The sequence below is a fragment of the Protopterus annectens genome, chromosome 8.part0 (genome assembly GCF_019279795.1).
Source record: "Protopterus annectens isolate FY-2018-M chromosome 8.part0, PAN1.0, whole genome shotgun sequence".
Lineage (NCBI taxonomy): Eukaryota > Metazoa > Chordata > Ceratodontiformes > Protopteridae > Protopterus > Protopterus annectens.
In genome coordinates, this window is record NC_056741.1 from 1,394,325,457 (window position 1) to 1,394,350,778 (window position 25,322).

At 40.4% G+C, this 25,322-nt stretch overlaps 1 protein-coding gene across 2 annotated transcripts in view; it reads left to right on the forward strand.

Annotated features, from left to right (window-relative positions):
* The window catches only part of TBCEL (tubulin folding cofactor E like), a 730,316-nt gene that overhangs the window by 472,491 nt on the left and 232,503 nt on the right, over window positions 1-25,322 (forward strand). For both annotated transcript variants that reach the window (XM_044080979.1, XM_044080980.1), the window contains exon 6: window positions 11,182-11,308. In XM_044080979.1, the coding sequence (XP_043936914.1) occupies window positions 11,182-11,308 (127 nt within the window). The remainder of the gene's footprint in view (window positions 1-11,181; window positions 11,309-25,322) is intronic.

Genomic DNA, 25,322 nt, shown 5'->3' on the forward strand with positions numbered 1-25,322 from the left:
TAGTCATAGAGAATTTTAGAAATTTCGTAGCCGTGTTCCTTTTAATTTCCAAAATATTTAATTCCTCCTCTGTACCACCCCAAATCAGAAAGAGGTCATCGACAAATCTGGTGTAACAGAGGGCATATTTCCTAAATTTATCAAACTGAAAAAGTGATTCATCCTCCCAATCGGCCATAACTAAGTTGGCGTAGCTATTGGCACAAGAAGTGCCCATAGCTACGCCATCCTTTTGTATATAAATTTGACCATTAAAAATGAAGATGTTATTCATTAATACTATTTCCATTAGGTTACAAATCACCTCAATTCTTCCTTCAGAGTAAGTACCTTCCTTCACTAACCGTCTATTAAGCCTCCTGAGTCCATCATGATTTGGTATCACTGTAAAGAGTGACTGGACATCAAATGTTACTAACAATCTATCATGTATGTCATGCTTATTTTGGGTTTCCACCATTTCCTCATATAGTTTAATTAAAAACTGTTTCGTATCCCTTAATATATGCTCATACTTGTTAACTATAGGCCTTAACAAAGATTCAAAGTATAGAGATATGGGCTCGGTAATCCACGCTTTACCTGCAACAATGGGTCTCATTGGTGGACATTCACCCTCATAGAAGCTTATTCCCAACTTGTTGAACAAGACTTACATAAGAATGATTATGCTAATAGAAGTAAGAGATGGGCTGGTAACTTAAAACCAACCCAAAGAAAAGCACTTACAAGCCTAAAGAATGATAGGACAGTCATGATAAGGCCTGCTGATAAGGGTGGTCCAGTCGTTGTGATGGACATGGATTTCTACAAACAACGGATGACCTCAATGTTAGATGACAATAGCTTCTACCAAAAGATTAATACTAATACAGTTGATAGGATTATATCTAATGTGTACAACAGTTTAGATGCTATGTTGAAGGAAGGTAAAATTAATGAGGAATTATTTAAATACTTTATAGTGGAACATCCTACTATACCTATCATTCAAGGTATCCCTAAGATGCACAAAGATCCTTTTAACAGATGAACCATTTCTAAGATGTTAGGTGATACCCCTAAATTTACATATAAAAATAAAATGAACCTTCATAAGATGTTGTGTGGCCCAAATAGGACAGATAGAGCAGGACCTAGTGATGATAACATTAATACAACAAAGAAATGTCATAAATGTAACCAATGTAGGTATATCAAAGAATCCAATGCATTTACGTACCCAACTACTAAACAAGAATTCACATTTACATCACCAGCTACATGTGATTCTGAACATGTTATATATTTGGCCACCTGCGTACATTGTCCTGCGTTTTGCGTAGGAAAAACAGATAGAAAACTTAGAGAGAATTAGGGAGCATGTCTATAAAATTAAGATGCTATGTTTATCCAATGCACTGGCCAAACACGTCTCGAATACCTCGAAGGAACACAGCTTTGTGTTTCAAGTAATAGACTTGAACAAACCGGGTAATAGAAGAGGGGATGTGTATAATAAAACAGAACAGACAGAGGTGAGATGGATCATTAGATTGAGGGCTGATAGGAGCCCCGGCTTAAATGACAGGATATCAATCAAGCCTATACTCAAAGGTAAACCTATTCGCTGAATCTAGTTTTCCAGTCATATTCCAACACTTAGCTTAATACTTTTAGCATGACTCTGTCACTGTGCTCGCCTCTTTCCCTAGTTTCTGATCCTATTTGTGTATGGACCCTTTACCATCCCTTGCTTTCCTGCCCCTTCCCATCACCCCCCCCTTTATTCCCCCCACTCTCTTTACCCTTTCTATTCCACCCCCTTGTCTGGCATGACTGACCTTTCACCAGTTGTTTCATACACCATCCATCAGTATCACATTCCCCTTCCCTCCCCTTTCATCAACCCCCACGTGGGTCTTATATGTGTTATAAGTAACAAGAATTTAGCGCTTGGTAATATTACAATTTTTTACACCTAACGGAATGTTAGGTATACTACTTCAAGATGCCTGAATGTTTAGAAGAATATTCAGTCTTTCAAGGTATTTTAGTGTGAACAGTCACAGAACTGTAATTGTTGATGATCGTGCAAATAATAGTGTAGTTTATGGCATTTGTCAACGCATGTGCTAATGCTGCTTGTAAGAAGTCATACCTAACTAAAAGTTAGGTATTTTAACTCAATAGCCTTTAAATGGTTAGTAGAATGTTTTATAATTTTAAAGTTCTAACATATTTTATTTGTAATAGTTTTAGGGATGCAAAAAAGTTTTGATGCTTTTATAAACAGTAGCTATATTTGCTATTCCTACCAAGAGTGCTATGTGTTTAAATGTCACAGTGTTTAAATGGTTAGGTGAATGTTTTCATTTTTAACTGTTTTTAAATTGCACAGGATATGACATCAGATTGTTTATGTCACATCCTCTATAAATGTATGTGAAAGTTTTTGAAAAATTGTATAACGGCCTGAAGAAGACCTTGTTGAAAGCGCTTGCCGGATGTTAAATAAACTTTTCTTTTCCTTTAAACTTCGCTGAAAGCTTGGATTAGTGTATTTGAATGTCTACAGGTTATTGTTCGGTGAAGTTAACTGATGCAATTGGAAGTTCCTGACAGTGCTGAATAGCAAGTTGTGACTTTTTGTAACTGACTTTTGAATTTAAAGAACAGTTGATGGTGTGCCATTACAGGCAGCCTTTTTGAGTATACATGGACATTGCTTTTCAAGAGTCCTGCTTCTCCCTGCAACAGTTTTGATTTTTTGGACTTGATACTTTACAGTGTGGTTTTGATGCCTTAGAAGCATCTTGCAGGGCTGCTGTCGCTGGGTCTGTTCTGAGAAGGCATGCTTTGGCTGAAGGAACAAATCTTGCCAGACCATTTCAAAGCAAAATTACTAGATGCTCCATTAAACCAAGAATGTTTGTTTGGCTCAAAAGCAGAAGTTGTTTTTAAAAAGGTGGAGGAAAAAGCTAAATCTATGCAAACTGTTAAAGATTTCTTACAGGTACAGCCACCTAAATTCAGTAGGCATTGGCCTTCAAAAAACTGATCCTTTCCAGTCCCTCCCAGACCTTCTCAGTCCAAACCCAGGGGCAACAGACCACAAAGACTACAGTCTCAGAGTATGCACAGATATAAACAATGGAGTGCTCCCTCCTCAAAAACGGGGAGTGGTAAGCCAGCCCCTTATGGAAAAAGTTCACAATGACTTGTCCTTCATCCATCCCAGCCATACCCAAGTATTTGCACCCCTAGGAGGAAAACTGGCCCTACATGCAAAAAACTGGGAGTATATTACCCAGGACAGATGGGTCTTAAACATTGTATCCCAGGGATACAGATTCTACTTCCACTCACTGCCAACCACAACTGGATTACCAGACCTTCCTCCAAACCAGTGGGCAGAGGCCCAAAAGTAAGTACTTTCTCTTCTCAGTATCAGGGCTATTCAGCCTGTTCCAGCAGAGCAAAGTTTCTACTCCAGACTGTTCCTGGTGCCCAGAAAAGAGAATTCTTGGCGCCCGATTCTGGATCTGTCAACTCTCAACACCTTCCTGGTGGTACCAAAATTCAAAATGCTTACTCTCCAGCAGCTGCTTCCTATGCTAGCCAAGGACTCCTGGCTAGTCACCCTAGACTTAAAAGAAGCTTATCTACACATCCCCATAAGGGAATCTTGCAGGAAATATCTACGTTTCAGGGCAGGCTCTATGCACTATCAGTTCTCTGCACTTCCCTTTAGCTTATCTGCTGCGTTCAGGGTATTCACAAAGTGCCTGGCTTCAGCCATTACATACTGCAGGCAGAGAAATATTCTGATTTACCCATACTTGTACGATTGCCTGATTCAGGCGGACAGTCAGGAATTGTTACTTCAGCACTTGACATTTGTAAAGAGGCTCCTAACTTCTCTGGGGTATACCATCAATGAAAACAAATCACATCTGGTACCCAGCCAAAAGATTGTATTCCTGGAAGCAAGCTTGAACACAACTTCCCAGATGGCATTCCTCACTCCAGAAAAGCAGGTTTGTTTGACAAATTACTTCAAACTACTGACCACCCAAACCCAGCTATCTGCAAGAAAAATACTGCAAGCCCTAGGGTTCATGGCCTCATGCATTCTACTAATTCCATATGCAAGACTGCATATGAAGAAACTTCAATGGTACTTAAACAGTCTCTGGTGTCAACACTCTCAGGACTTGGAAACAGTGATTCCTATCATTCCTTGCCTAAGGATAGAGTTCCTTTGGTGGGCAGAGGCATGCAACCACAACAAGGGACTCCTTTTCACTCAACCCCCCCCCCCCCGCCGCCCAAACCCTGACAACAGACACATCAGACTGTGCATGGGGGGTTCACATGGCTGGCAAATGCATTCAAGGCAAATGGAGCCCAGGACAAATTTGCCTGCATATCAATCATAAAGAAATCTTAGCTGTACAGAATGCACTGACAGCCTTCAGATACTTTATCCTGCCAGGACAACTCTTGATAAAGACAAGACAACACCATAGTTAAGTGGTACATAAACATGCAGGGGCCAACTCATTCCTACCCACTCTGCAGGTTAGCCATGGCTCTGTGGAACACAGCCTTGAGCAATCAAGTGCACCTGCAAGCTCAATTCCTGCCAGGCAAACAAAATTCACTGGCACACGGCTTAAGCAGAAATCTAATGGACCCACACGAGTGGAAACTGGAACCCAACTCATTCAAACGTCTAATACACAGATGGGGACACCAGAGGTGAACCTCTTTGCTTCCCCCCAAAACCATCAACCGAGCAAATTTTGCACCAGAAATCTCCACAGCCAAGCATGGAATGTGGATGCCCTATCCTTTACATGGGAAAACCTCTCAATCTATGCCTTTCCCCCTCTGTCCCTCCTTTCAAAAGTACTACTCAAGATCAAACTGGACAGGCCAAGGACAATCCTTATTGCACTAGACTAGCCACACCAGCACAGGTACCCACTCCTACGCAGTCTGACAGCAGTGTCACCTACATCAGACCCCCTCTCTGCTGTCCCAGCAGGATGGACAGATTTTGCATCCTCAGCTGCAAACCCTGAACCTGGCAGCCTGGCTTATTCCCTGAATACATCACCAACAACCCTCAGCAAACAGGTGCTGGATGTCCTTCTTGAGGCCAGGAGGCCTAGTACTAGGAAATTCTATACAGAAAAGTGGAAAAGATACTGTTCTTGGAGCCCGTCTCAAGGAAAGGACACAGCCGTGCCCACCTTATCTCAAATCGTAGATTATCTAGCAGAGCTGCTCCACAAAGGCCTATCCTTCTCATCCATTAAGATTCATGCCTCTGCCATCTCAGCTCATTACAATACTGAGCCATCCCTCTGCTCTCACCCACTGATCAAACAGTTCCTGAGAGGAGCTAACAATTTAAAACTCCCAAGGAGAGCTCCCACTCCTGCATGGGACCTTAACTTTGTACTAGAGAAGCTCATGCTCCCCCTTTTGAGCCTGCTGCTACAGCTGAGTTAAAATTCCTCTCTTGGAAAACAGCCTTACTTCTAGCTATCACTTCAGCAAGAAGAGTGTCTGAGTTACAGGCCCTTATGGCTGTGGAACCCTTCATTATCTTCCATGCAGGCAGGGTTTCCCTCAGGACTAACCCATCATTTATGCCCAAGGTGGTATCCAGTGTTGCTTTAAACCAACCCATCCATTTACCAACCTTTTTTCCTAATCTTCAGAATAAAGGGGAAAGGATCCTGTACTCCTTGAACGTGCACAGACAGCTCAGGTTCTATCTTGACAGGACTAAACCTTTCAGATAATCTGACCAGCTGCTATTCAACTTTGCTGCAGGGGCAGAGGGCAAGGCCATTTTAAAGCAAACCATTTCTAAATGGATAGCACACTGCATCCATTTCTGCTACAAACACCATGGAAAACCTACCCCACAGGGGATCAGACCTCATTACACTAGGACTACTTCAACCTGTACAGCATTTCTCAGGGGAGTCCCTACCATGGACATCCTGGAAGCTGCAACCTGGAGTTCTGTAACACACCTTCACCAAGCATTACCACTTGCCTATCTTTTCTAAATCCAGAGCTGGATTTGTCACAGCAGTCTTACAAGGCCTGCTAGCCAGCCCTAATACTTCTTGACTGCCTCCACCCTTCCTCAGCTTTGGGAATCAACCCAAGTGTGATGACTGCAACAGTGAAACATGAAGAACATAGTACAGTTGTGTACACTTACCATAAATGCAGATGTTCAAGTGTATTCACTGTTGCAGTCCTGGTTACCCTCCCTGCAGCCCCCTGTCTTTTCTATACCTTCTATCTATCCTCTTTTTGGTCCATATCTTATGGAAATGGTATTTACTTTTTACTGGAGGTGTTCCACGCCATGTGATTGCTTCCTATTTTGTGGGCTCCTGACATCTAGGGCAAGAAAAACTGATGTAATGGCGTTGACTGCATGTTTGACCTGACGTCATGGAAGAGGTGACAGCATCCGATGCAGAAATCCCAAGACTCTGGTATTCTGGTCAACTGAGGGCTACCTGTAGGCAGATAACCCAAGTGTGATGACTGCAACAGTGAATGCACTCGAACATCTACATTAATGGTAAGTTTACACAACTGTACTTTATCCTTCAGTAAGACTCAAAATAAAAAGATCCCAAATCCCATTAGTTTAAAAAGTTCCAGTGTCAGTCCTTTGACTTCTGTTCTGACACGGGTGGTCAAGGTGAAGTGGTCTATTCAGTGGATAGTGCCCCACAGGTGGATGTGGTCTGCAAAACTAGGAGTTCAGAGGTCCCTTTTACAGAAAACAACCTCAATGTCCCTGAAGGTTTGCCTGACTGCTCCTTGTAGAGGCAGTTGGGAGCCATCTACCTCTTCACTAAGATGTGTGAATGGCCATCACATGGGTCAGCGTCAAAAAAATAATATCCAGAGCTTACAAAATACCCTTTCTCACCTTCCGCACCAGCATTCTCTGCCATTTCCACACAATATACCCCACCAGCACAGAGCAGCAAGAAGGAGATATATAACTGCAACAGTGATATAGTGATGAACATAAAGCTATATGGCATATATCCAGTGAAGGATATCCGAAGTCTGTTCAGTATATTAATCAGGCTTTTGTACAGAGCTTTCTTGCTGTTGAAGCATTTATTCAGAAATATCCTCTCAGCAGTGTTTTCGTTATTGTGTTTGGCTTGCAACTAGACTTTGAAGACAGATAACTACCCCTTTGTAAATTGTGGACTTTAGAACTGTGCTAGAGACAGCAACTTGGTCCTCTGGTCCTTTTTAACACAGTTTCACTAAACACTGCAAACTTTACTTTCTTTCAACAGCAAGAATAGGATTTGCTAAATCTGTTCTCCAGGGACTTCTCAACTCTGGTCATGCTTTCCCCACACTTTGTCTTAGCTTTCACAGTAATCCCATATAGCTTTATACCACTGCAACAGTGATTTAATGATTAACATAATATAACTGTGCAAGTAAACTTAAAATAGTGGATGTTTGAATACATTACTGTTGCCGTACTTACACCCTCCCTCCATCCACCTATTTTTTTTTATATACTCTGGCCACTGTGGGATCCTATTTCTACCAGTATTGCAGTCATACTTTAATGAATGTATGGTATGTGAGGAAGGTACCCAAAAGATTAGTATACTGACTAGGTATCTGATATTCTTGGCAGGATAAGTCCCGTATAGCTTTATGCTGCTTCAAGAGTGATCTATTTGAGTATGTATAGCTGTGGAAAGTTTACTTACACAAGAGTACTTTGCCTTCTGATTGAAAAATGAGCTTCCAAGTGGTCTCATCACACCAGAGATGGTCCAGCTGTATTCAAGATTCTTTTTGGTTTCAAATTAAAATAAGGACCTTAGGCCAGCTCTGGATCTTAGCAGCTTAAACCAGTATGTTACAAAAAACCCAACTCGGGAAAGTCATGATGCAAGTGATAGTGCTTTGCGTATATGCAAACAACTGGATGTAGTCAGTAGACCTCCGGGAAGATAACATTCACCGCAAATTGCCTGGGAGTCCAGGAGGTTCCTGTTGGGAGTCAAGTCATTATCAGTTTTGAGATCTGCCCTACAGTCTCACCTCAGCCCCTCCTCCCTCACCCAACAAGTTCACTATGTGCATTGCGGTAGTTAAAATCCATCACTGAGTCGAGGAGATCTGCATCTTCCAGTGCTTAGATGATTGGCTTCCTACATCTCCATTGCAGAATCCCCTTGTCATTGCCAGAAATTACTTGCTTCAGCTCTTCCTATCCTTAGATATCTCTGTAAGTATAAAAAAATCCCATCTTCATCCTACTTGGACATTAATTATCATAGACTGTTATTTGGACACAGCTTGTAAACAGAAGCCACCACATCACACTCTTCCAGGCACTACAAAACACCATCTCCACTCTTCTGCACCATTACTTTCCCCCAACCTTCTTCAGTGGCAGAGGTGTAGCTGGATCAATCCGTGGCAATTGCCAGTCCCACTAACTAGTGCCAGTCAGGTCCTGTCTGTGCTCCCTGCCCTCCTTCCTCACATTTTAGTTACAAGAAAAAAGAGAGTGAGAGAAAGAAATCTGTTTATTTTTCTTTTAAACTGTAGCAAACAGTTGCTACAGTTTATCCCTCGTGAAATGCTACAGCACCCAGGTTTTACTTTTTTTTTTTTTTTACTTTTAAACTGTAGCAAAATGCTTGTTGCAGTGTAGGAAGTAGTTACTACAGTCGGTTTAGACCACACCTTGGTGTGCTACAGTTCTCTGGTTTTACTAATTAAAAATAAATAAATACATTTTTTTTTGCTTTTATACTGCTTGTCCCCTTGGCCATCTGACTATCTGATAATCTTACCACCAGCTGGTGATTGGTTGACAGGCCAGCATATTGTGTGATCCAGTTGTCCAGAACATAGTGCCTCAGGTCGGATGGCGTGACACATACTCTACCACTTATTCTTTGTCTGAGGTGCTGCGGTACCAAGGACACTTTTGAACACTACTCATAAATTGCACAGTAGTCTATCAACAGTTCGCTACTGTTCATATTAGGCAAACTACCGGAGTTCCGCTGTTGCATCCCCTAACCGGGAAAAGCCGAAAGAAGAAGAACAACATTGTTCATAGTCATGCCCCTCCAGATATGTTCTCCAAATAAACATTGAAGTCTCCCCGCAAAACTGCAAAGTCAGGAAATGGTACCCTATTAAGCAGTTAGAATAACAAGAAATTAAATGACAAGCGAGCAAAGCACGAGAGTTGGATCGGCACAGTTTATTTCCCATGTAAATGACAATGATTGCAACTGGACACAAGTTATTTATACTGTCTTAAAGGATGTAGTCCTGCCTTTCTATTTTACTCAGTGCTGTTTTACACAAAATAATTTTATCTTTTCTTCCCTGAATGGGAAGAGTGTGTTACTAGACTGTGTCCTAATCTGGTCATACAGTTATTTACAGAAATAAACTGTCTCAGCAGCATTTTTGAAAAGGGTACAGACACAAGCATTTCTTGCTCAGCTTTATCATGACATTATTATTTTTCTAATCTTTCTAATAAGAACGACTATTATTATTATAGCTACATTTAATATCTGTTTTGCTATTACATTATTAAGAATTAATGAGAGTTTGCAATGTACAAAGTAATACAAAAGCTTAATAAGAAAGAACTTCACATAATCGAGTCTGTCGTACAATACGTATATACAAGGCAGAACACCTGTTCCTGTCCTTTAATCTATAGACAGCATATGAAGTAAAAACAATATAATTTTCTTATTCTTTGATGTTTGTAGATATATATGTACATTTTACAGAATATGTGTTTACATTTTCTGTATTCTTTACCCATATGTTCTAGGAATGTTTGTAACAGAGATAGAAAATCACTGCCTAATACATGTTTATGAAACTTCAAATAGAAGAGCCATTCCCTGTTGTTACAATACATAGAATTATGTGTCAGTGTGCAACTCTTTGTTCTAGTCTACTCTGACCTTTTCATGCTAATTTTATCCTGATAGCAGGCTGACCTGACAGTTATAAGAGCTACTGCAAAGTCTTATAGCTGGTTTACATCTGACTATTAGATGAGTTAATTCCAATCAATGTAAATATTGATTTATATTGATAATTTTGTTTTGATAGAGAGAGAGAGGAATTCTGTTAAGCACTGTCTTATCTTAACTGGTGCCCTTTGAGTCAGGTATTGCATTTTCTTGCAGCTTTTTATTAATTCCTGTCATATTTTCCAGTCAGCTGACATTCACATAAAAGATTGTTCATGTGTGTTGCTCAGAGAAGATTTTGTAAGCCTGTGTCTCAAATTTGCTAGAAATTCCAATGCTATAACATACATGAACAGAAAACAGACAGCTTTTTCCTTTTTGCAACTTACATTGAATTAGAGCAATATATACTGGCATGAAAGCCAACTCTGCAACACTCAACCAGCGGCTTGTTAAGTATCCTTACATCCATCTAGGGTATTTCCTGAGGGCAGCTCAAGTGTAGTAGGAAAGGAGGAAAACCACCTTCAGTCAAGAACCCGGGTTTCAGAATCATTGTTGTGTGTTGAGGTGAGACCAGTTATCTCTACTTTACAAGCTCCTCACAGCTTCTTCTCCAGCACTGAAGTGTCATTTTATGTTCCAAGAGCCATTTTCTACTGTAAGGGTCTAACCTATATTAATCCACCTTTTTTGTCTGCTACTTGGCTGACATTGCATCTGACCCCACTCTCTTCACCTTGTAGATGCAGGTTGAGCACAACCAAACTGTATGGTTCATCCAACCACCAAGCATTCATAAGTGAATACCATCCCTGCCCTACTTCCAAGTACGGGTCCTTTTCTGCGCACAGTGTTTATAAGTTAGTGTCTTATCTTAAGTTAGTAATTTTTCAATCACTGATGTCTACAAAAGTTTCTCTTAAACTCAGTAGTGTGGCTAAATCTTCATTTTACTTATTGCAAGCACTTTGGTAAAAGGCACACCACCAAAGCATGTTTTTATGAAAGAGATTCATTGCCATTTTGCTTAATTAATATACAGGAATTGCTTGGATTTTTACCTTGATTTATTAAATATATGAGAAAATGATGTACAGTATCAGTTGTGATAACTCTAACTGTATTTGCTTTCTCTTGGTGACTGCAGGTCTGAATGACTGGGAAGACATTGAAAAGTTGAATTTGTTCCCCAGACTAGAAGAAGTAAAAGTCCTAGGAATTCCCTTATTACAGGAGTACAGCACAGAAGAACGCCGACAACTTATCATTGCTAGGTACGATATTTGCAGTCAAGTTCTCAGAGGTTATATTGTAGTGAATTGAGATGGATCCACAGTGGAAATAGAGTGAAAACCATTTGAAACCCATTCTGTGTCTTGTACAGCACTTAATTTAGTAGAAGTTTGAAGAAACACTGGGTACTCTTGTGAGCTGCTTAGATCCAGTCTACGTAAGGTTCATAGTCTGCATCCAGAGATTAGATAATTGAAAATACAGTATCAGAGCCATTCAAGGCCTAAACTACTAGGGATGCACATTTCAGAGGGAAATAAAATTCCAGACGTTGATATATTATCAGATGCATCTGAACCTGAAGCATCTTGAGTTTAGCATGGTAACCATTTAAGACTTAGATTGTCAGTTGTGCAGTATTAGGTATTTTGTGTGTAACAGCACTTTCTGCAGTATACTAGCTAACTGAACCCAAACCACTGAAAGGGACGGTTGTTTAATTTTTTAACCTATAACCTTGAATAGTATGTTGTCAGCCTATGATGTGACATACCTTTACAGTATCATACTCAGCTTAAGCCTTCAAACACAGAGGACTGTAGGTTAGCTGTCGCTTTGATCCCTAAGGCTTCATGATCAACACTGTGTGAGACTTGTCACTGATTCAGTAGTTCTCTCAGATGTAGATAACTGACAACAAAGCATTTGGGGCAACCAACTCCAAATGTCAGTGATTGTACAATTAGAAAGTCATGTACAAACCAAATTTCTTGAGAATTGCAGAATCGATATCCACAATCTCTGAAAATGTCATGTCAGAAACATATGAGGCCCAGTGGAGTGATAACAACCATCCGATGCCTTGACTTCAGAGTCCTGCATTAATAGACACCTAAAGCTCAAACCACTATGGCTGTAGTATCAGAAGATTAATGCAAAAATATGTCTCCATTAAAAAAAAAGCCGCTTGAGACATTTAAGTAACTTTACTATTATTATTCTATCTTCCACCTACTTGCGAGCATGAGCATAGTACTGCCGTTAGTTTTGTTTCTCACAGAGAGCCTTCTTGACGCACATATGTCTGTTTGCATCAGTCAGCTTAACAGATGTCTGTGCTCCATTTTCTTCTGGCTGGCCTTTCAAACAACTTCTGTTCTCTCTGTTCTTATGCTGCAGGATTTGCAAACTATTAAGCAGGACAAGTAGCAATGACTAGTATTGATTTGGTGTAGCAGCATTAGAGAAAGGGCATGTTGGTATTATTGTGCTGTTATGCGTACTTGCATCCATTTGTTTACAATCCCTGTCCATGGTGTGCACAGTCAATAAAGAGGTACTTGTATGTGTGTGAGAGAGACACACACACTTCTCAGCTCTGCTAATTTGTCAGCATATTTTTGATTTGCCTCATCTGTTTCTCATAAAATCTGTTTTTTTTTTCTGGGAAATATTTGAGGATTGCAGTCTCTAAAAGATGAGTCATTTGAGTTTGACTTCAAATCTTTCAGATAATTGTTTAAACATATAACAACAATAGACAATACTTAACATCTGTCTGTTACTTTGTTCCTTTACTCTGTCATTAATTCTGGCTTTTTCTCTCATTCCCATACTAAAATGATGTCTATGTGTCTTTGTGTGTGTGAGATACCGCTCCTCTGGCCCTCATTTTGCCTGATGTGTTTGGCCTGTATCTTGTAAAATTGGTGTTTTTTATGGCAAATAGTTGAGGGTTGCAGTTTTTAAATATTGAGAGTCATATGAGTTTCAGACTTCATACCCTTCACATAACACATGGTAATGAAAACCTTGCTATTTTGTCGGCTCTTATAATATATAAGAGCAATTTAATATCTGTCTTTGATTTGCTTTTGTCTCTTCTTAAAAGTACTCAATTGTATTTATTCAGCTCCATTTATTACTGCTTGGTAGTAGCCTGATTAAATTGTAACTGGTATTCTAAGCCTTTTGGTTTAAGCACTAGGGCTTCAGACCATTTGTTTTAAATTATGAAGGTTTGTGGTCTGCACTGTTGTGGCAGGACAGGTAGTTTACATCCCTCTAAGTTGGGAATTGCTGATTGAAGGCTCAGTGCCTGTTATTCTAAAAGTGTATTAGTTCTGGTTAAAGCACTTGGGCTTCAGGCCAGTTATTTTTTATTAAGAAGGTTTCTGGTCTGCGCTCTTGTGGGAGGAAAGGCTAGATTTTGCCCTTCTGATCTAGGAATTTCTGGTTAAAGGCTTATTGTGCCTGCTTATTTGAACTGTTTCTTTCTGAAATTGGTGTGCCTTGTTTGCTGCAGCATAGACTAGATTCAGGCATCCTGAATCTAGCTTTGTTTGTATAATTTGAGCACTAATCCAGGCCATCTTTTTTGGAGAAGGTTCCCCTGCATCCTATTGGCAGGAGTGTGCAGTTAGAACTTGTCTGATTGAGAAGTTTTGAGCTTTTTTTTACTGGTTAAATGGGTAATTTGTTTAAATCAGTTTGCTCGTTTTCTATTGTTATATAAAAATGCACTTTATTCATGTGCTTTTACTGTATTTGTTTCTTCTTACTTTATTACTTTATTTTGTTTTTGCTGCTTGTTCTTAAAAGTACTTAATTGCATTTATTCTGCTGCATTTATTACTGCTTGTAAGTAGCCTGATTAAATTGTAACTGTTATTGTAAGCATTTGGTTGAAGCACTTGGGCTTCAGACCAGTTGTTTTATATTAAGGTTTGTGGTTTGCCCTGTTGTGGCAGGACAGCTAGCTTACATCCTTCTAAGTTGGGAATTGCTGATTGAAGGCTTAGTGTCTGTTATTCTGAAAGTGTATTAGTTCTGGTTTAAGCACCTGGGCTTTGGGCCAGTTATTGTACATTGAGAAGGTGTGGTCAGCACTCTTGTGGGAGGAGAGGGTAAATTCTGCCCTTCTGAGCTGGGAGTTTCTGGTTAAAGACTTGTTGTGCCTGCTTATTTGAACTGTTTCTTTCTGAAATTGGTATGCCTTGTTTGCTGTAGCATATACTAAATTCAGACCTGCTGAATCTAGCTTTGTTTGTATAACATGAGCACTAATCCAGACCATCTTTTTTTGGAGAAGGTTCCCCTGCACCCTAGTGACAGGAGTGTGCAGTTAGAATTTGTGTGATCGAAGACTGCTGGAACTGGGCTCAGTTTTTAACTTTTTAATGCTTAATTGGTTTAAATCAGTTTGCTCATTTGCTACTGTTATATTAAAAAAAAATACACTTTATGCATCGCCGCTAAGCTAGGGTTAAACTGTTCCCGGCACCATAAAGTCCGCTCTTCAAATTTTCCCTTAGAACTAGTCAGGTTTTCAGTTTTGGCACTCAAATCTGTTTCTTTGAGCTCAGCACTTGTTTAGAACTCGTTGTAAGCACTAACTTTCCTCACTTGTCTAGAGGAAAACAGTTTTTAGTACTTAATAAATAAGCACCTATCCAGGCATGTCTAAGGGTCAGCACCTGGTGTTTTCTCCTGTCTACCTGATGAATCTGGGCATCTTGGGGCAATGCAGCAATTGCTTCATGTACACAGACAACCGTCTCCTCCTACCACCCAACACTGCAACCTGTGAGAGATGCACTTATATAGCCAAACTGGAAAAGCACTCTTCACCCAAGACTGGACTAGACAGTCAAGAGGAGAAGGTAAACACTTGCACCACACCACACTCATCACATAGTCCCTCAAAACCTACACCATCAAAACACACACACACATAGAAACACAAAACACACACCTACATTCGTGGAGGCTCTCAATAAAAATTTGCTCAAGCAACAGAGACCTCCAAAGCAGAAACACAAGCAACCTCCACCCCCCAACACAACCCAAATGACACATAGCCCACAAACTCAGTGTGCCACTCAACCACAGTCCATAAGGCATAACAACGTATCCAACATTCTAGTCATAGGTGACTCTATAGTCAGGCACGCTGATGTTCCACTCACAAGGCAAAACAAGGAGAAAGTTACTGTCAGCTGCCTGTCAGGTGCCAGGATCCGCCACATAATGCATGCACTCAGGTCATGCCACAACAAGTACAAATATGACTCTGTTATTATCCATGTTGGTGTGAATGACCTGAGATGTACCTCCCTGGACACCATGAAAAGAGACATGGAAGAGCTCTCCGATCTTGTAGCCCAAGCAGGTATGACCCTAGCCCTGAGTAGCATCCTGCCATCACCCAGAATGATATCACAGTACAAGGACAAAATGATTGACTTCAACAATTGGCTAAGCTTCTTTTGTCATTCTAAGGGGATCCAGTATCTGTCTGCCTGGGATGACATGATCGACAGACCACAATGCTTTGCCAGAGATGGCCTGCACCTGTCGCCCTTGGGATTCCAGATACTGGCTAAGGCTCTTGCCACCCCTATAGTGCCTTTTTTAGGCAAGGTTCAAATGACAAATTCACCACCATAACAGGTGCAAGCAAGCAAATTCTGAGAGTAATGCTACTCAGTGCTAGAAGTCTAAACCTCAAAATGCATTCACTCGAGGCACTCCTTAAAATGGAGAACATAGACATCTGTGCAGTGACAGAGACCAGGTTCAAGGCTCCAGAGAGCACCCCTGCATTACCAGGCTATAATTCATACTACACCTTTCGGCCACCTAACCTGGACCGAAACACTAAAAGCAGAGGCGTGTCCATATTCATTAAGGATATCCACACCTCCAGGCTAGTTGCTCAGCATAATGCATCCGAGATTATCCAAGTGGAACTAACTCTGGGCAAGACCGCAATCCAAACTGTAACTTGCTACAGATCCCCCACCATGCCCCAGGATTCCCACTCCTTATTTCTTGATACACTGGAAAATATTAGGGTACACCCCAACACCCTAATAATGGGCGATTTCAACTACCCCACCATTAACTGGGAAAACTACTCCTGTGCCAACTCTTTTGCTCAACGTTTTCTGGAATTCATAAATTCCTGCCCCTTGGATCAACTTATCCACACCCCCACCAGGGGCAGCAATATCCTAGACCTGGTCATTATCAACATAGGCGGCCAGTGTTCCACACCAGAGGTCATTTCCTCATTGGTCAGATCTGACAACAAGTTAATCACCCTAGACATCCTGGCCCCACCCCCCATTAGGGAAGCCACTGTAAAAAATTTCTCCAAAGCCAACTTCACGCTTCTTAAGACAGAAGTGACAAACTTCACGACACCCATGCAGAAGGACAATAGAGGTAAGACTGCTGAATCATACACAAATGCACTTTATAAGCACTTACACAAGTCCATGGATCGTGCTACCCCTAACAGAACCAAGATGTTATCCTCCAAAAAAAGGAAGCCAATCTGGTGGTCCCCTGCCATAAACAAACTATACAACAGAAGAAAGAAATTGTTGCAAAAAATAGTAAAATCCCATGATTGCAGGAACTCCCTGGTCAACCTCAGTAAGAAGCTGAGATCCACCATAAAATCCTCCAAAGCTAGTTACGAAAACAAAATTGCCACTGATTCTAAAGACAACCACAAAGCATTCTATAGCTATGTCAGTGGCAACACTCAGATCTGCTCTGAGTGACAGCACAATGGCAGTAAATATACAGCACCAACTGATATTGCCAACATCTTGGCAGATAGGTTCAGTGCTAACTTTACTCCCCTCTCACCCCCTAAAGGGCCCATCTCTATACCAGAAGAATGCAAAGTTCCTGTATTTACGGCTGCACAGGTAAGAACCACACTCTCCAAAACCAAGAACACAGCATCCATGGGACCTGACAACATCCCAGGCTGCATTCTACATGAACTACAGAATGAACTGGCACCCCACCTAAGCACCATGCTCAATCATAGCCTCACAGCGACGGTTATCCCACTTCACAAAAGGGGAGCCACCACAGACTCTTTGAACTACTGCTCCATTACCCTAACTAGCCTGGTCTGCAAGACCATGGAACGTATCATCATGGAACTTATAAACAAAGACATTGGTAATCTCTAAATTCTGGACCTCACCCAGGTTGGGTTTGCAAAAGGCAGATCATGTCTCCTAAACCCGATAGACTTCTTTGAAGCAGTCACCAAAGCCGTAGACGAGGGTAAGGTTGTTCACACAGCCTATCTAGATCTCGCCAAGGCTTTTGACACCATCCTCCCCAACTCTGGCATTATAGATAAACTCACTAAACTAGGTATAAATCCCTATGTCACAAGATGAGTTGCCAACTGGCTCACCGACAGAACCCACACTGTGAATGTAGCAGACTCCAAATCCGACTTCAGACCAGTGACAAGTGGAGTACCACAGGGGTCAGTCCTGGGTCCTCTTCTGTTTGGTATCTACTTTTCTGAAGTACAGGCTGACACAGAAGGTCTTTGGCTAATGAAGTTCACATATGACTGCAAACTAGGAGCCATAATCGAAACTCCTGATGATGTGGACATCCTACAAAAGGACCTCACTGAGACAGATGCCTGGTGTCAAAGCCATGGCTTCAAGCTCAGTGCCAAAAAAGTACATTGTCATCCCCTTTGGTAAAAACTCTGTACCCATGAGCTACCACATAGGTGGTGGTCTACTTAACACCGAAAGTGTGATCAGAGACCTTGGAATACAGGTGGACAGTAGTCTCTCCTTTGATAATCACATTGCCACAGTAGTCAGGAAATCCTTCTACATGGCACACCTCATCACAAAAGGTTTCTCATCCAGGAAAAAAGAGGTAATTGTTCCCCTCTACTCGTCACTCATTAGACCCATTATAGAGTACAATGCCCCTTTTAGTATTTACTTCATAAGACATCTACAACAACTGGAAAGGCTGCAGAAATACCTCACAAAGAGGATTACTGGCCTCAAACCAATGCCCTACGCAGACCGTCTCCAAAAACTCCAGCTTTACTCCGTTGCATATTGCTTACATACAAAGCTATGTCAGACCCAGAGCTGTTGGACAAGCTCCACTTAAACAAATCCCAATCCTTCCAAGCTACATGCTGTAGGGACCTAAACCGTGTCACCACAATAAACAGAACATGCTGGAGGGATAGACTCCTGTCCCAGAGACTTCCCATACTTTGAAACAAACTACCTATCTATATCCAACAAAGCTCCTTATTAGCACTCTTCAAGAAAAATCTTGATGGTTGGATGGGAAATAGGAAATTCACCTTGGGGATCACCTCTGTGGCTCTGGTCGATAGGGGCACAGGAAAATAATTTTCTTGGGGGGCAAAAGCCAGGGCATCGTTTTGGCTAGGCTTATACAGGCCCTAGGGCCAATAGCCTAGTACCTACCTATGAACCTATGGTCTTTTGACCTCCCATTTTATTGGTTTTGTCCCTGATTCCTGAGATTCAGAAAGTATATGCTAATGTCAGTCTTGTTATTCATTTTTGTTTACAGATGTTTTCTTTTATTTTTTTCTGAATGGAAGGTCTGTGGTGATATTAAATTACTTTTTGTCATTTCTTTATTGCCTTTTTTGTTTTTTTAAACACCTTTATTAAATTATCACTTAAAATATATGCAAAGATAATGCATAAACAGAAAAGAAAATAAACCACATTAACATATTTTTCCATTTACATACATTATACATCATATCTCTTCCTTCTTTTTAGTTGTCATCAGTCCAACATTTACATAAGTTGCTGAATTCCTGCCTTCCCTTAAACCTCATTCCTCCTCCTCCTGAACATTATTCTGTATGCATTGTTTCCACAGTTTCCCTATATTTGCATGTAATTCGCTCTTTCCCTTTTGTAAAGATCCCTCTTGCAGTTCATTCATCTCTTTTATAATATTAAGTACTTGAAACAGTACTTCCAATACAGTTGACTTAGACTTTCATTTCTATTTTTAAGTAATTGTTTTTTGGCAGCCAACAGAGGCATAACTGTGTTTAGGAAATTAAGATCCTGTGTCCCAGCTCAGAAGAACCATTTCCTTAGTTACAGCCATTGCCAGTATTTTTGATGGAATACTCTGTAGGGAAGTTTAAAAGTCTGCCAACTCATTACACTCTTAAAACATATGTTCCCAGTTACCTCTTTCTTCCTCATCACACCAACATTTGCTGTCTACTTGAGGAGAAATTCTTTGAAGTCTGCTTGGGGCTGTAAAAATACATCTGCAAAAACTTCCTAAGATCCTAAACCACCTGGATTTTGTTGCATACTTGCGAGCTGTGTATATGTACTCCCATTGATCTGTTGTAATTTGATTTCCAGTCTCTCTTCTAACCTCCTCTAATTTAATGTTATAGTTATAATGCAAAATTTTATATGCCCTACTAATTATCCCTTTTTCGACAGCAGCTTCTGTTCCAGAGTCAACTAAAAACTCTACAAGAGCAGGTCTTTCACTTAATATTTCCCTATCCTGTTCTGTGTGCCTATACTCTGATATCAGTCCTGGGTAGGGAAGGCAGTCCACATATCTTCTTGTCCTCATCCCACTCTGTTACCTTTCCCTCTCTAGCTATTTGTTCCCAGTACCCTGCTTCCTTTGCCACTTTCCTTCAGTAAATTTCAGCCCCCTCTTTCCTATTTTCACTACTCTACTTGCAGTCATCCCTATTGGGAGAATATCCTTTCTCCATTCTCATGTTGGCTTACTTCTTAGACTATTTTCTGCTACTTTAGGACTATAATATAGTTACTTTTTTAACTTATCCAAGTCTTTTGGGTTTCTAATACCATGATGGGAATGGACCTCATTCCTAAGTCAAAATACAATTAAAGTTCATGAAATTAGTATTGTTTCAATCTTTGATGTCAGCCAGAAGTGCTCTTTGCAGCACCCCCAATGTGCCCAGTAATGGCTCCTTCTGCAGTTCGTACGTCATTACATGTATTGGTAACATATAAATACGATTGTAAATTCTTTTTTTTTATAATACCTGTTGCTCCTAAAACCATTGGAACTGTCTGGGTATCGTTCTTCCACATTGCTCTAATTTCTGCCTGCAAATCCTGATATTTTATGACTTTGTGTCTGTCTGCATGCAAGTCATTGTAGTCACTAGGTGTAGCAATTTTGGTGATTAATGCTACTTTTGTCTTCTTTTTATGGACCACTATATCTGGTTTTCTTGCATCTGTCTTTTGAACTGTTGGTAATAGGTGATCCCATGTGATGTAGACTTCATTTTCTATGATGCTTTGTGGCTCATGTTTCCACTTCAGTACCATAATGTTTGCATAATCCCCAGTGCAACAGTCTTGCAACATTATTATGTCTTTCATTATACAGTCCTGCCATTAGTATGTCACAACCAGCAATGAGTTGTGCAACTGCTTCCAATTCTGTCTGTTTCTCTCACGTTTAATGGACTTTGTAAACCAATGTGTATGTAGCCCACTGTCTTGGGCTGCTGATTTAACCTTTCATCTGTTGGTTTGAATTTGCTTCTTCTAAACCATTCCTGCATTTTATCCTGATCAACATGAGGTTCTTCCAGAAGTTTTCTATAGTTGCAACTGTATTTATACATTTTTCCACATTTCTTGCCTTCTCATCTGGTCCTCTGCCTTATATTCTTTCTTTTGTTTTTTGACACATTCAGTTGCTGCTCGTTCCATTCCTGCTTGACATCGATATGCTTCTGCTAGACTGAGCAGGGAAGTCATCTTAGATTTATTCTCCTCATATTTCAAAATTTTCACTATATTTAGGTCTTGTGAGGTAGTAGATGTGAGTGCAGTCCCATGATTGCAGATCTATACATGTAATCAATTTCAAGGAGGCTCATACCTCCTTCGGAACGGGGAATGTATAATCTTGGTATGAATTGATTTTTATAAATCATTTGGTGAGCATGAAGCATCCTTCTTGTTTTCCTGTCTTGTCTAGTCAGTCACTCCAAAACTATAAGTTAGGACAGGAAGAGCAAATTAGTTTATAGCTTGAATTTTGTTCCTAGATGTCAATGCTGTTTTCAGGATTAATTTAAGTCTTCTAAAGTATTCCTTACTAAGTTTTATTCACATTTCTCCATGTTTTATTGTTGATCCTCCATCAATTCCCAAATATTTATGCACTTACACTTGCTCAAGTTCTTTTATATCACATTCTTGTCCCAAACTGATGTTTTCTTGGTGCTGGAGTTTCCTACTTTAAAGGTTGCTTTCTGACATTTATCAGGACCACATGACATTCTTATATCATCTGAAAAATGTTTTGACAACTTGCAGTTGTACTTTCAGTTCCTCATCTAATGAGCTATACAGTTTTAAATGATCGACAAAGAGAAGATGAGAAGTCTTTACACTTTGTTGTTTTATAGGAGCCAAATTATAGCCATGGCCTAAGCTGTTAAGTAGACAGCTTAATGGGTTAAGAGCAAGACAGAATAGCAGCAGTGACAGACAGTCACCCTGGAATAACCCTCTTTGAATTTTTATCCCTCGAATAATAATTTGTCCTTTGTCATGGCTTGATTGCAAAGTAGTCTGCCACTGTTCCATGGTAACTGTAATGTAGTCGATCGGTGTAGGGTGCATCTCACACATTCTTAAGTACTCTTATCCGTGAATGTGGGATACTATCAAATGCTTTTTTGTAGTCAATCCATGCCATAGTTAAATTCTTCCCCTTCTTACAGTTCTCCACTATGACTTTATTTAGCAACAGATCTTTTGTTCCATATGACTTTCTTTTATTGCCCTTTTGTTCTATTGCCATAATTTTGTTTTCTTCTAAATGACTATAAACTCTATCGACATCAGTTCCAATATATTGTTTAAATGTCATCAGAAAGCTAGTTATTGGTTTATAATTTTTAGGGTAGCTTGCAGGTTCACTCTTAAGTAGGAGCATTGTTTATCCTGTTGTTAGCCAGACTGGTGTCTGTTTCTGGGTGTGCACATAAATAGTTCTTACTCATGGCTAAATCTTCATGCAAAGATGTTAATACTTTTAACCAGAAGTTAGGTACTGCATCTGGGCCTGGGGTTTTCCAATTAGAGGCTTTTCTTAACTTTGTTTCAATCTGTCTGGCTGTTACTTCATCCCAATTCATATCCTGCACCTTTTCAACTTCTTATTCTTTCTTTTACTTCTTTTTGTTCATTTAGCATCTTTAAGTTCCACAGGATTTTCATAAATCTCCAAAATGTATTAATTTCTTCTTTTTTTGGTGATCTTTCAATTTCTTTTACTTTGTTTCCCAATTCTCTGTAAACCTTTTTTGGGTCATCAATAAATTGCTTATTTTGTACTTTTCTTTTATATTTATCTGTGTATCTTCTAAGTTTTTCCATCTGTGCTGAGATTTTTAGTTTGTTGTTTGCGATAGTGCATTATAGATCCTGATCAGTTCTAATAATGGGCATTGCTTTTATCACATTTATCTTTCTAAGTATTTTTGTTGATCTTTTCCACCTTCTATACTCTTCTAACAGTGACATTTCTTGTCTTAATTGCTTTATAGTTTTCTCTGTTCGATACTTCCATGATGTTATTTGATTTCTCCCCTTCCTTTCCCTCACTACCCTGTGTTCTTGTGGTAGAACTTTATAAGTTATTTAGGTACACAATAATGTATCCTGTTTACTTCTGTTATTTCTCATGGATCATTATGGACAGTCCTAATTACTGTATTCATTTGTTTTGTCAAACTTCTGACTTTTTGAGTTGTATTGACCTTCTGCAGTTTATTTCTTTTATTGATCTTAATGTGTTTGTCTATCTGTATTAAATCAAGTAATTCTTTTCTTAGCTCATTTTCTTCTAAACTGAGGGCACATTTTTTGTTCTCCATTTCCTGCTGGCATTCATTGCTCTGTCATATGAGAGCTAACTGGCCTATCACTTCTCAACATTGACTGTGTCAGAGTTTCCACAGTTTCCCGATGTTCTTCGTGTTTCACTGTTGCAGTCATTACATTTGGGTTATCTGCTTGCAGTAGCCCTCAGTTGGCCTGATTAACAAAGTCCTGGGTCCTGCGTCGGTTGCTGTCCCTTCTTCCATGACGTCAGGTCATCAGGGGTATAAAACATGCAGCCGATGCCATTAAATCAGTATTTCTTGCTGTGTGGTGCCCGAAGCAGAATCAGTTCGCAAGTGCCGGTCGGCGACTTCTGAAATTTTTGTTTTCGAGTTTCAGAACCAAAGTCTTCAACTAAGGCTAAGTACCCTGTTGGGGAAACTTTTTCTTGTTCCTTACTGATGTCAGTAAAAGTTAATAATTGCATTACTTGTGGAAACCAAGTACCTCACAAAGATTTTAATTTGTACTATATTCCTTGCCTAGGCCCTGATCACGACGTACCTTGCTATCGATTTTGTGCTTTACTTAATCAGTGCACTGTCCGTCATCAGGATATTTTCTCCTCTAAATATTTCAGTTCTCGGTTTAATTATCCAGAAATGTCATCAGTTAGCCATCCGACTACTGGGATTCCGAAAAAATGCCAAGATAAAGACAGAGACAGGCTGCCTAGGTCCAAAGCTGCCAACGCAACTTCTCTTAAGCCAGTCGCCAGTTTGACGGTACTCAGTGAGGGGCTTTCGCAGCCCCTGATACCCTGATACTTCTGATTCGCAGGCCTCTACTGAGACCCATTCGTAGTCCAGTATGCCATGAGATGCTTCAACTGTGGAACCTGCGGATGTCTCTACCTTGGATGGGTCCGGAGCCACTGTGCAGCCACCAGCTTCTGAGGGTGTATTCAGGCCTACGGACTTGCATATTAAACTGACACCTCCTTCTTCATTTAGGCCTAAATCTCGAACCATGCCTAAGAATCTGACACCCAGGCCACATGCTCAGGCCTCTATGCCTAAAAAACAAATGGTAAGAATGGCTGAAGAGCTTATAACTCTAATCAAGGGAGGCCAACCTCCCCCTTCTAAGATACCTAGGACTGAAGTTGTTTATGTGTCTTCTGACCAGGATTTTGATTTTTCTGATTCTTCTGGATTTTCCCTTATCTACTTATGAGGATTCTGATATAGAGGACTCTATTCCCTCTGCTTCCCCTCCAGAGGATTTTTCTTTTGGTGAAACCTTACATACTCTAAGGGAGCATTTCCACTGGGAAAGCCAGAATTTTTCTGATTCGAAAAAGAGGCTTAGGGATTTCTTACTCTTGCCTCAGCATAGGCCTTTAGCTATATCCCCTGTACTAGACATTGTTGATGATGCCTTTTCGGAATCTAATTTGGCCCCTGATTCTTTGCCTCCTGCTCTCAGAAAACTTGACAGATATTACAGGGTTCCCGATTCACACAAGTTCCTTGTAAAAATCCTATTGTGGATCCAGAGACTATTTCACAGGGATCCAAGGGCATTAAGGCTTCTACAGCTAAAAATCCTACCCCTTCTGATAGAGGCTCCAGGGCGCTGGATAGATGGGGTAAGAAGATTTACACTTCTGCAACCTTGGCCGTTAGGGCTTTAAACTGCCAGTTTCATATATTAAAGTATCAACAACATGTTATTGGATTGCTTAAACAGAAAATTATGTTGATTCCTGATTGTGCTGAAAATAAAGAATTACAGGATTTAATGCATTCTGCTGGACAGGTTGGAAAACATACTTTGCAATGTGGATTTGATTAATTAGAGGCCTCTTGCAGGGCTGCTGTTACTGGGTCTGTGCTCAGAAGGCATGCTTGGCTTAAGGAGCAATCCTTGCCTGATCATGTTAAAGCTAAACTGTTGGATGCTCCCTTAAATCAGAACTGCCTGTTTGGCAACAAAGCTGAGGAAGTTCTTAAAAAGATGGAAGATAAAGCTAAATCTATGCAAACGGTTAAAGATTGCTTACAAGTTCAGCCTCCTAGATTTAGTAGACATTGGTCCTCTAAGAATTGGTCCTTTCCAGCCCCTTCCAGGTCTTCTCAAGCCAAATCCAGACACAGCAGAAACCCCAGGTTTCAGTCCCAGGGGACACACAAGACTAAGCAGTGGGGGGTTTCCGCACCCAAATCTGGGAGTAGTAAGACTCCCCCCTATGGAAAACTGTCTCAATGACTTGCTTTTAAAACTTCCAAGCACTTCCCAACTGAATGCTCCTTTAGGCGGAAAGATTGGTCTTCAGGCCAAAAAC